The sequence below is a fragment of the Poecilia reticulata genome, linkage group LG2 (assembly GCF_000633615.1).
Source record: "Poecilia reticulata strain Guanapo linkage group LG2, Guppy_female_1.0+MT, whole genome shotgun sequence".
Lineage (NCBI taxonomy): Eukaryota > Metazoa > Chordata > Actinopteri > Cyprinodontiformes > Poeciliidae > Poecilia > Poecilia reticulata.
Genome location: NC_024332.1, coordinates 39,173,083 through 39,185,169, shown reverse-complemented (window position 1 = coordinate 39,185,169; position 12,087 = coordinate 39,173,083). Strand labels below are relative to the sequence as shown.

The 12,087-nt window shown below is 36.3% G+C and overlaps 1 protein-coding gene across 4 annotated transcripts in view; it reads right to left on the bottom strand.

The window, feature by feature from the left end:
• LOC103460460 (partitioning defective 3 homolog B-like) overlaps positions 1–12,087 on the bottom strand; it is a 213,444-nt gene that overhangs the window by 78,511 nt on the left and 122,846 nt on the right. For all 4 annotated transcript variants that reach the window (XM_008402636.2, XM_008402652.2, XM_008402642.2 and 1 more), the window contains 2 exons: positions 6,565–6,675; positions 5,960–6,343 (listed from right to left, as the gene is read on the bottom strand). In XM_008402636.2, the coding sequence (XP_008400858.1) occupies positions 5,960–6,343; positions 6,565–6,675 (495 nt within the window). The remainder of the gene's footprint in view (positions 1–5,959; positions 6,344–6,564; positions 6,676–12,087) is intronic.

Below are 12,087 nucleotides of genomic sequence, written 5' to 3'. Positions count from 1 at the left end.
AAAAAAAAAGAGTTCAAATATATGGCAAAAGCATTCTACTTGACAATTACCTTCAAGACTAGATTGATGTGGAAAAGCTCAGACCTACAGGGCGGGTATATGTATGCATGCAAAAGTSTGTGTGTTTAACAAAGAGACAGAAAAAGGAATTGGTTTTTGCTTTACCTTATGAGTCAACRGGTTTTCTTGTTAATTAACATGGAGGAAGAGAGATCATCTCAAACAAATCGGCAAGCAACACTGAAAGTTCCCATCTCACTACATGTATGTAGATAATTTTCTATTTTAGYAAATGTTTTACAAAAACAGCTTTAAGGTAAAAGTTGTATTTGTTTTTGATTATTATATTGTCTAATCTAGTTTGAGGGAATCATTTCTATCAGTCCCCTAACGCTAAAAAGGAGAACGGAATCAATGGATTTGGGTGAATTACTAAATCTTTGGAAAATKAAATACAATTAAATTRTGAATCAAAAAATCAAAAAATATCAAACTTCTAAAAAAAACTATATTTTCACCGYGATGGTCAAAACATTGGTTTGTTCCCATGTGTAAAATGGAAGAAGGTTGAAATGAAATGGAAATGCTCGGGTGTCTAACTCAGCAAAAAGGTGAATTTGCAATGTATCCATTTAAAGGCATCATCAGATTACTCACATCTTGAAGCATCACTGAATGTCTTTAACTGACATAATATAACACGTTTTGAAAAGCAAACATAAGTTATTAGCAAGGCCAACACATCCAAAACACCCAGTTGCATGAAATACTAAAAGGAATTAATGTTCTAATGTACCAATATTTTTTTCAATTAACAAAACCCATTTTTGTTCAAATTAAATGCAAAACAAACCACCCCTACGAGGACCTGCTTTTATTTCATGCTTTTTCTTTGTTTCTTGTTCGCTGCTTATCCTTTACACATGTACTACAATGCCCCTCCTTCCTGCTCTGCCAAGCTCACTTCACTTTGGTCTCTCAAGGCTGATTGTTTTCTAATTGGTGGAGTGCCAGAGGTCGTGGTTGTTATGGTAACCTGTGAGGGGTACTTGGACGGGTTGGCTGGTGGTGGATGGGTGACGGTGGGAGGGGGGCAGCTGTTCGTGAAAACCGAGGGCTGCTCTCATCCAAGGCTTAGCGGGTCACTTCAGAAAATAGACTGGATAAGTGTTTGTACATTTTCTCCTGGTGGAAACTGATTTCCATATTATAAATACGTTTTAATAAGTCTACRGTTCTCTTAAGAAATGTTTGAGGTTTTAAAATGAATGCTACAACTGGACTGAGGSTGGGTTTACTTATTCCTTTTGTTGTCAAGTTAGAGAAAATTTTACTTTATAAAGTCAATGACCAATAAGACATTGTCAAATTTTAAATTGATATGATTATTTTACATAAACTTTGTTTACATTATGAGTTTAGATGATGGGTTATTTAAAGGGCACTTCTAAGAAAAAAAAGAAAAGAAAAACGTAAAAACATGGGAAATAATATGAAGAAGGTTATTGGCAGACAAACAGAGAAAGTATGATTGGAAGGGAATGAATAATGGATGCATGAATACATAAACTCTGTATGAACTTTAAGGAAATTGCATTTTCTATGCGTGTATCTACCAATGCACACACTTTGCAACTCTTGCAGTCTAAACAGTGTGTCCATTGAGAATGAAAATAAATGCTAAATTGATCAGCTATCACACCTGAGATGCAAAACATGGTTCCTATAAGTTCTCTATCCATCTTCAGCCCCTTTTAAAGTAAACATAGACACATTCACTGTGGATTCATAGCAGATATTTCTGAAGATGCCAAGCTTTTGAATACATATTGTCAACATAACATTCTAGAACACAATGTTGACAAAGCAGTGAACTACTTGGACTGTAATAAATATTAGTTATGGGTATATAATACTTGTCGAAAAAACAGGTCACCAAAAGCAAAGACACACAAAAATGTTGTTGGCATACATTTTCTGTGGCGTTGTGTGGATAAACTTCTGCAATGTCACTGGAATAAAGGATGAGGTGGCCAGTCAATCCTGAAAAGAAGGCCTCCTGCTCCTAAACATTTGTTCTCTATTTGACCCTGATGAATCATATCATCTTGTCACCTATTGATGGTATAACCTGGTCATCCAGTATATGACCAGGTTATACCATCCTTCTTTGGGCACATAATGTTGCTGAACCCAAGTTTATGGCACTGCGACCTCTGCACTGCTTGTACAGTAGGTACTAGGCATGATTGGTGCATTAGTTCATCTGCCTCTTTTCTTACCCTGATGTGCTCATCACTTTTGAAGACAGTAAGTCTGGATTCATCAGACAATATAACCATCTATCCATCCCTCTAGATTCCAAACTTTATGGCAAACCGAAGCATTTCTCTGAAAATCCTCACTAATTTGTGGTTTTCTTATGGCTATAAGGTTGTTCAGTCCCAAGCCTTTTATCTTCAATAGTTGTTTGTATTAGGTTGATCAGGTAAAAAGGTATTAAGAAACTTTTACTGTTTTTGGTTAAACATCAATAGCAGCAAAATTGTATTTTTTTTTTTTTTCATGCTGCTGGGGTAGAATTATATTTTTTCCAGTTAATTTCTGGAGTCTGTTTACAATGAATCCAAAACAGAAAAAAAACAAACATGTTATGTAGAATGTCTTAGTTTTTTTCCCATGTATGATTTTTTGTGACAATCATGAACATTAAAATTTAAACTATGCAACTGATCCAGGATTAGTCAGATAAATTAGCAATACATTTTGACATTTGGTCTTGGTAATAGTTTGGAACTACATTTTCTATGCCATGTTTTCTTTTTTCAAACTAATAACAGGAAGTGTGGGATACTTAGTATAAAACAAAAATACACATATTTAAATACACGCCCATGAGAATAAAATGCTACATACACTAAAGATCAACAGTTTTGATCAAGATTAATTGAGCATTCTGCTATTTATCACTTTCTGTCATGATGCACAGGTCTTGGTGTTCAGTTAGATCTTGTCATAGTCAATTCTATATAATTGTCATTCAGGTCTTTCCATGCAAACTAAGCATTTTGATTTTGACTGCAGCAAAACAGTTCAACTCCGCTATGTCTTTAACTCCCAGACCTGAGTTTAGACATTAGGGAAACTACAACAAAATGTTTTTTGTTGTTGTTATTATTTGGTTACATTGCAAGCATTTACTGGGGTACACTGGTTTCTTAAAATGATATATATATATATATATATATTTCATTCTCATTATCATCAAGAATGATACATGCATTAAAAAAAAAATCCCACAAAGTACTAATTTTTTGTCAACAAAAATACTTGTTGCCATAAAACAGTTTATTTTTAAGTTTTCCCATAAACACCCAACAGTCTGTTCACATACAATGTATTTATTTGTAGCCTGTCATTGCTCACAAAACACCTTTTCTGAGCATGTGGGTGTGCATTTTAGTGCACATGTCTAAGCAGCCATGCTTCACTGCTTTGCTAATGTACTGATGGAAGGGAGTCCTTGGCGATCCTGTTTATCTCTGTATCCCACATGCCTCCGGTGGCTCTGACCTCCGTTAATGCACACATACAGACACCGCTGCTGACACACCACCTTCTTTTTCCAGCCACATCGATTGCTGTCAGCCAATACCTGGACTTCCTTTAGTCTGCATCATCAGGTTTCAGGAAGTGATGATAAATGAACAGCACTATCTGCCAAGACTGCCGGTCATGGTTAAACGACTCCAAAATCGAGACCTTCTCTGACTTTTGCAACTTCTTTTGAGGAAATATGGGCATCTTGGAAAATAAATACTGAATATAGTAAAATAAGGAAGGAACTAAGCAACAAAGCGCCACCATGTCTACCAATAAATCAAGAAAAATACCCTCTGATAATAAACATATCAGACTTGTTATAAGGTGCAAATAAAATACAGTGCTTTCATAAGAAAGCATTTCAAAATGGCTGGGATTAACATACTTAACAGGAAATATCAGCATGCAAGCTAAAGCAAGCTGAGTACATTTACATAATCCAAATTACATGTAGGGAGACCAGGGATTATGGGACAAGAGTGTAAACCCAGAGTTAAGGTCAAAGATGCAGATTTTCATAAAATATGCCACATATTCTTTATCCACATGTAACTTAAATGGAAATGACTTTATTTAAACATTCATTACCGGCTAAACCACATTTTTTGCCACCTTAAAACAAAACATGCACTGGTAAGCACAACTCTCATACTTGATATGAATCCCATAGTCTATTGTAGAAGTCAAGGTCAAGACATTGAAATATATACAATTTTGCATGAAGAAAACAATACAAGAAAGGCTGCCAGAAAACAGCTCCATGGAGGATGGAGCTGTCCATCAAGGTGGTTGGCATCCTCACTTTTCTGATAGGTACACAAGATGAGAAGATGTGTGTGCGTGTGTGTGTGTGTGTGTGTGCGTGCGTGCGTGCGTGCGTGCGTGTGGGTGTGTGCGTGTGTGTGCGTGTGCGTGTGTGTGTGTGAGTGAGAGTATATGTACTGGTAGATATGTTCCAGAATTAGAGAACTATTACTAATATGATAAAATGTAAAGAAGGAGGAGTATCATACTGAAGCTTCAAGCAGAAAATTCACTCTCTGATCATACCAAAAGTAAGCTTTTGCTAGACAGCAGAGAAAGAAATATTAGTGTGAGTTACACTGATGGAGTGATGCAACAATCGAGAGAAAACGACAAAGTAAGTCTGGGTTCTGGTCACTTCTTATTTCTGTAGTTTGGATTAATTTATGACAAACCTATTCACCGACATTAATGAGTCATAGTCATCTGTCCTGAGAAATGTTGGACTTGTGTTTTGATATGATGTTTAAAAGTCATTTTCTATAATCTACTCATGTCATTTGTGCTTAATTAAAAAGTTGCGGCCTAAACCTATCCAGAATGTAAAAATATATACATTTCATGTCAAATGACATGTTGAACTCAAACCAAAAGTTTATTTGTTGCCACATACACAATTTTACAATTGTCCAAGTTCTTATTTTTTTTAGACATTTTAGATTCCACATTTACCACAAGGCTTTCATTGATGTGCTTCTTTTATCAGAAATACAGTATCTAGTGCAAGACGTAGAGTATTGATTCACCCTATAATAAGTTTGGTATTAAAACAGAACATCAACAGAAATCTATAGAGAGACTGGAAGCTTTAATTGAGAATTTTTTTTAAGTAAACCTGCAAGATTGCAGTTATTGTGTATTGTGCTGACATCATAGGTTCCAATTAACATTTTCGCCAATCGTCTCTTTCTTCCTTCTTACCATGATACCCCCACCAGTCTCAATTGGATCTGCATCATTAAATCACAAATTATTAAATTATATTTTAACAGAAAAAAATAAATAGCGCATGGASATCTTGAATGCAGCCTACAGAATATGGAAAACAACGTCCTTTGTAACACTCRGTATTACGCATACTGAACATGATGAAAATGTTTTTCACACATTACGTGAAGTATTCTGTTTACATTACTAAAATGGAAAAATATGTCAATATGAATACTGTTAGATGTATTAAGTTATAATTTTGCTACACAAATTATGCTAACTGATGTGAAAATTCTAAATGTTCCCACTTTAATATAAACCAAACCAAAAACATGTACTCCCATTCAGTGTTTTTAAATAACCCAGGCCACCATGTCTGCTTAAATATGTTAATAAAATATATTAATGAAAAGGTCTCCCTTTTCATTAATATTATTATTTCATTCTTAGTTTCACATAGTGTCTGTTTTTCAATCATACATTGGATTTTGTAATTTTTGTGTGTGATAAATATAGGAGGTTATGTGGTTCTATGAGCTTCAAAAATCAAAATACCATCTATTAAAAAAGAAAAGGTGACCTTGAACAAAAGTGCTTCACAGATAAAGTCGCTGAACCCTACCTGTCACTTGGAGGCACTGGGGAAGGAGTGAGCGGCGACGTAGCTCCAGAACCTCTAGGCTTGTTAACTTTGGCATACAGCCTATCGATGGGGTCATCATCGGGGAGAACTCCAGCATCGTTAACATGCTTCCCATGTCCTGGGAAGCTGGGAGGGCCCTGTGGCGAAGGCAAGTGGGCATGAGCGTGCTGAACTGAACTGTAGAGAGGTGACTGCGGCAGCGGCGGTGGCCCTGAACCCATCTCTCGGTCCCTGAAAGTCTGTATCCTGGCATAGTTTGGGTCGGCATCGTCATCCTCGAAGTGTGGATATGCTGCCCCACCACCGCCACCCTGCTGGTCTCTGGGCAGTTTTACCTGCAGCTCAGGATGCACAGCTTCAATCCTTAAATAGCAACAAAAGAACAATTACTCCCTTTTACAATGCTGCAGTAAGTAATTTTGTAGGCTACTAATAATTCACAAACAAGAACTGTCACAGAGAAAGAGCTTTACCAAAAGCGTGCAGCGGAACAAAGTTGTCAGCAAGGAAAAAGTAGAAAATCATGCGATTAAAGAACAATGTGTGATAAGTTTGCTAATCATATTTTAGAGAAGGTTCCTGACCTTTCTCTCTCTTCTCTCATCCTTTCAAGCTCCAGGTCACTCAGAACGTCTGATTTTTGTCGTTGCACAGCGGCCTTTGCCTCCTTCTTCTCCTCCTTTTTCTTTCCAAACCTGGACACAAATATAACATGAAATACATAAACAACATGTTGACACAAAAAAGCATSTTGACAAAAAATCAYRTCTATAATAAAAAAACAATTTATTAGACATATTATGATGTCTATAATAAGAGATGTTTACCCTTTTTSTGCTTTTGCAAGTCAATCATGATCAACAAAATGTATGTTTTTTCTTTGTTTTGTTTTTTTCCAAAACCCAAGTAAATCAGCTGATTTACTCAAATTTCTATTTTTAAACTGTTGAAAATCTGTCAAGTTGCGTGGGTCTCAGCTGTTAACAGCCCTTTTCTGTTCCTGCCACAAGTTCTCTCTCAGCTCAGGTCTGGGCTTTGACTGGTCCACTCCAGAACATCCRCCTTGTCGTCTCTAAGCCCTTTCTATGTAGGTCTAGCTGGATGYGTCGGGTCATTGTCTTGCTGGAAATCAAATGTTCCTCAAAACCGCAGTTCTTTTTCAGATAGAAACTAATTGTCGTCCAGGATTTCTGCCAAACAAAACGTCTTTTCTGAYGGCCAAAAAGCTCTTTTTTGGTCTCAATAAATGAAAATAAATATCTTCCCTTTGACTGTACTGTCTAGTGTAGTTTCAGTGGAATATTATCTTTGCTAAACAAGTATTTAAAAAAAGAAACTGCACATTTTATAACCTTGGTTGCMTAGGCCGTATCTCCTGCTAAATTTTTCTAATTTGTTTAAACAAAAGTATTTTTTTACAAATCTTATCATTATCTTGATAAACTCACGTCCTAGGAGAAATGTGCCATTCTAATCTCATTGAAAGTTCTCCATTTTGTAATTCAAAAGTTCAAATGTACAACATGCTTTTAATGCTCTGCCTAAATGTATCTTAAAAAAGCCGAAGCTTATTAAACTTTAGAGCACAGCTACGCAGCGGGTGCGACATACTGAATTGAGCCAGTCAAACCTGYTAAATAGTTAATATGTCCAACACGCCAACTGTGACCTTATAACACAGCTAATGTTTTATTTATCAAGTGAATATATTGATGAATTATCCTTCTGTCTACATTTCTGCTATGTAATACCGTGGACATTTTTGAAGTATCGCTCCCCCTGCTTATGTATTATTTAAAAGCAAATCCAGTGCTACATTACACTGGGACTGGCTTGGTGTTTTGGTTTTAATAAAAACAAAAGTGCACTTTGAACACTGGGGTAATAGGTTTCTTTGAAATGCCTAATRTGGACTGGGGGGTAAAGCCTATTTACCACCCATTGAGGGGTGGCTCGATGGGCAATGAAGGGCTCCAATCATCTGTGTGTATTAGCAGCATGTGTGTGTATTTGCCACACAGGGGACAAGCCTTACTTTAATTACGGCTACCTACAGAGGCTTACCCTTTCTTTCAAATCTCTCCTCCCTGCACTTACCACTCCTTTTGCCATGGTTCCTTTTCAAAATTGTCACTTATTTATAGCAGAGCTGTTTCTTTTCGCTCACTTTCTTCACTTCCCATGTGTACATTAACTCACTTTYAACAAATCTTGCCACTCTTTATCAAGTTTCCCTCCCTTGAACTTTACTCTGACCCTCCCTAGGGTTGAGATACCTACCACTACTGAGAATCTGTACCTGCAAACTATGCAAAAGTAACAATGGTATATTGCAATATTCCCCCTCTATAGCAGCTAAACACATCAATGTTAGTTGGGATTCATGGCATTGAGTCTGTTGCTGTAGAAAGAACAAAATGATGTATCACTGCTTTTACAGTTTAACAGGAATTCACCAGTTTGGTCAGATTATGAAACAAATTTTGGGGATTAGGATTTATAARTTTGACTGTAATCTTGTCTTCCTTCTCAAATTAGTAGAAGCTTTTTCTTCAACGTTTAACCTAGCAGTCAGTTATACATAAATAATAATAAAAAAACATTCAAGCACTTTACTTTTGTGCCATAAAATTCAATCTGACCCTTTAGCAAATCATATGTCTAATCTATAACCAAGTCTACTTCAATCWGTACGCTTCCAAAAAATAAAAAMAWWAAAAAAAATCTACATTATTGGCATCTGCATAATGTTTTACTTCTTTGGGTAATCGAGTAAGGTCACAGGTTTTTGAACTCAGGCTTCTTGGCTCACAGYCTGCTTCTACAAGCATTTGCAAAAGAATAGGTGCTTTTTAGGAGCTCAGTGACTTTCCAGACAGATACTGTGATACAATGTTACTGGTACAATAAATTTCCTGACATCTAAATATTCCATAGTCAACTGTTTGTTGGATTATAATTAAACAAAACCGAACGGGAATGAGAGCTACTCAGCCACTACAWGGTAGAGGTCACAWCAGAAATGCTTTATTAATCCAATATGTAGAAATTCTGACCATCACAAACCAGACACCTGATTAAAAGTTTGTGAATATAGGATAAAGAAAAAGAAAAGGATATTCCCATTAAAGAAATCCATCAGTGTATAATTCACTGTGACAAGCAGAAGTAATCTCCTATGTTGCTCTGTTTTACATAGTGGAAGTCTGAATCTGTCGCTGAATGAGCTCCTATATCTGTTCAGCAAATAGAGGAGAGAATGTGATGAGGAAGAGCTTAAAATGTCCTAATTAGTCCTAAGAGTATAGCTCCCTTCCTAGGACATAACTGCTTGTTGATCCTACTGATGTCCTTAGCCCTCAGGCTGCTGCCTCAGCTGACAACAGCAGACATGGTGGCACTGGAAACCAAAGACTCTGCAAGAAAATCTGCAACATCTTCCAACAAATTCTAAATCACCTAAGTTGTCCAATTTATAATCCAAATACATCACCAAGTACAGAATTGTTCGCCCTGTCTACTGTGAACCTGGCCCTTTCTCAAGTCCACAATCAGTTCTTTTGTTTTTGCCCCAATGAGCTCTAAGTGGTTTTTAACAAGTATTGGTGGACAAAGTTGTTCAACCTATTATCACTTATGAGTCTAACTACTGCAGAGTCATCAGGACTTTTCCGTAGATGTCTGAAATCACTAGTGTAGAAAGTTCAGAAGAAAGGATAGGGAACATAAAAATCACAGAATGGGGCCCACAGATGCTGTGCAGAAGAACCTTCAGTAAGGWCAGTAGCTAAAGACCTAAAAAGTTCACGTTTGCTAAGGATAAGTCATTCCTGCAAAATCCAGAACTCAATTCAATCTGTAGGGTTCCCTTGAATTATTACAAATACTGAATTTGTATTGCATTATAATTTGAACTGAGGTAGACTGTATGTGGCTGGATTTAAATCTGACATATGTCTGGACTGCATATGATTGAAYTGGAATGATTTGAATTTAACGTGGACTAGCGCAGATTCGTTAAAAATGTCGTCTGAATTGGTTTGAGATTATGTTTGTGGTGAAAAAGTACCAAATAAAGGAAGTGGATTTAACTAAGAACAATACAATATGATAATGCAATCACACTGCTGATGAGAGATAACAGAGGGAATACTAAAACCAGGTTAAGTTCTCAAATAGGAAACTGAAAGCCAGATAATGACTCTTTACTACAGTGTAATGAACGATCAGTTTCTGCTGAGGTTTCAGATGCTACAGCCAGAATTTGGGATTAAAAGCATGAATCCCCAAACCTTTCCCATCTTATGTGAACAATTCAGGATAGTGGTGGCAGTAGTAAATCCATGTATAGAGTGCTTTCTTGGCAAGGTTGAAGCCCCATAATGCTGATCAATCATCATTCGAATGCCACCGCCTATCTGATTATTGTTGCTGACCATGGCTATTTTCTTGTGGTGACCATTTATGTTATTATTGTATGTGTATAGTATGAACATAAACCTGAAGGCTCTGGTGGTTGTGTTAGTGTTTATTTGACAGTTTGTTCAGTGATTGTAATTCTTCATTGTTCTAAGAAAAAAAAAATCCTCTTCTTGAGTCTTTTCTTATTTCTGCACTTTTTATATTCTGCAGCATTTACTGTGTTTGAACACAACATCACACAGTAAACAGATTTCACCTAAGGAACTAGGTATTAAAATATTAACCACTGTCTCAAATGTCTTTTTTTAACCATTACTGCTCCTTCCATCAACTGTTTTCCTTTTGTATTTGAAATAGTGCTTGTGACAGGAAGCTCTGGATGAYACATTCATGTGRTATTTTGCTTTGAAACTTGTGAAAACTGCATGTTTAGACAAACAAAAGCAAAACATTATTGTTATAAAGTTATCCAAACCCCATGTTTGGGTCCACTGTAGTTAACTGTATGTTGTACTACAGTGGACTCATGGTATTCAAGGAGTTGGTATCAAATAGGTAAAATCCTCTAACATGAAAATGCTTATTACGAACCAATGTAATAGTACAAATACCAAAAATACTATTAATATACATTAATGCACCCAGTAGAACTCTGCCTGAATGCCATCGGAAAACTAACATCCACACTTATCCTCGTCTCCACTATTGGGACTACAGTCAGTCAGCATCAGCTAAGAAATTTGGTTCTGATAGGAACATGACAGTATGTATCTTTGTTTTTCATTAAAAAATTACCTGCCCTTCTTTAAATTTAGTTGAGAAATATTCCTGTGTGAAAGCTAATTTTATTCAAATTTGATTATTTTATGTTACTAACAGTTCTGGCCTTTGTAATGGACATTGAGGACAATGCTTGGATCTCTTCTGATAATGTTGCTCATGTCTGGTTCTGGGAACCTTTTCATATTCCTATGTTAACTGTTAGGAACACTGGCTTTGACCTGAAATGAAAATGTGTCTCAGCAAGAAAAATMTATAATTCTTGTCATGTTTGCTTTTTTTGAATAATTTCTTGAAGTTGTTATAGCTGCCTGACAGCAGCTCCAGTTAAATTGTCTTTCATTTCAAACATCTTTTGTCSAACAAGAACTATTATTTAAATGTAACCACTGTACAAGTCTTTGCGGAAGAAGTGACTCAGGACAGACTAATTCACCTGTGGTTTCCATTTTCAAGTTCTTTTATTCCTCTCAATTTAAATGATGGGTTAAATGTGAGGGCAGAGAGAAGAAGTGGTCATACAGAAGTGAACCAAAATTAAAAATGATTAATAAACAACCACTTCTAGCACAACAAGACCATCCAGAACAAATTTACACGTGMGAACATCAAGGCTCGAACACCATTTCACAAGGAATATGAGAGTAAGATTAACAGATGATTAGCAGCCAGTTAGGAAGAATTTATTACCTCTTGTCCTGTCATTAGAGGGAATAGAGCGGTGACTAATGAATACTAATAAGCTAAAACCACAATCTGCGTAGAAGGTTTTTTATTAGGGGAAAAACATTTAACCAAGCTTCTTAGCGCCTCTCCCAGCAGAAGAAAATGACATGACAAAGAAATATTTAAGAACTAATCTGTATTTTTCCTAAATAAACTAGAAAAGGAAAGAGTAAAAACAT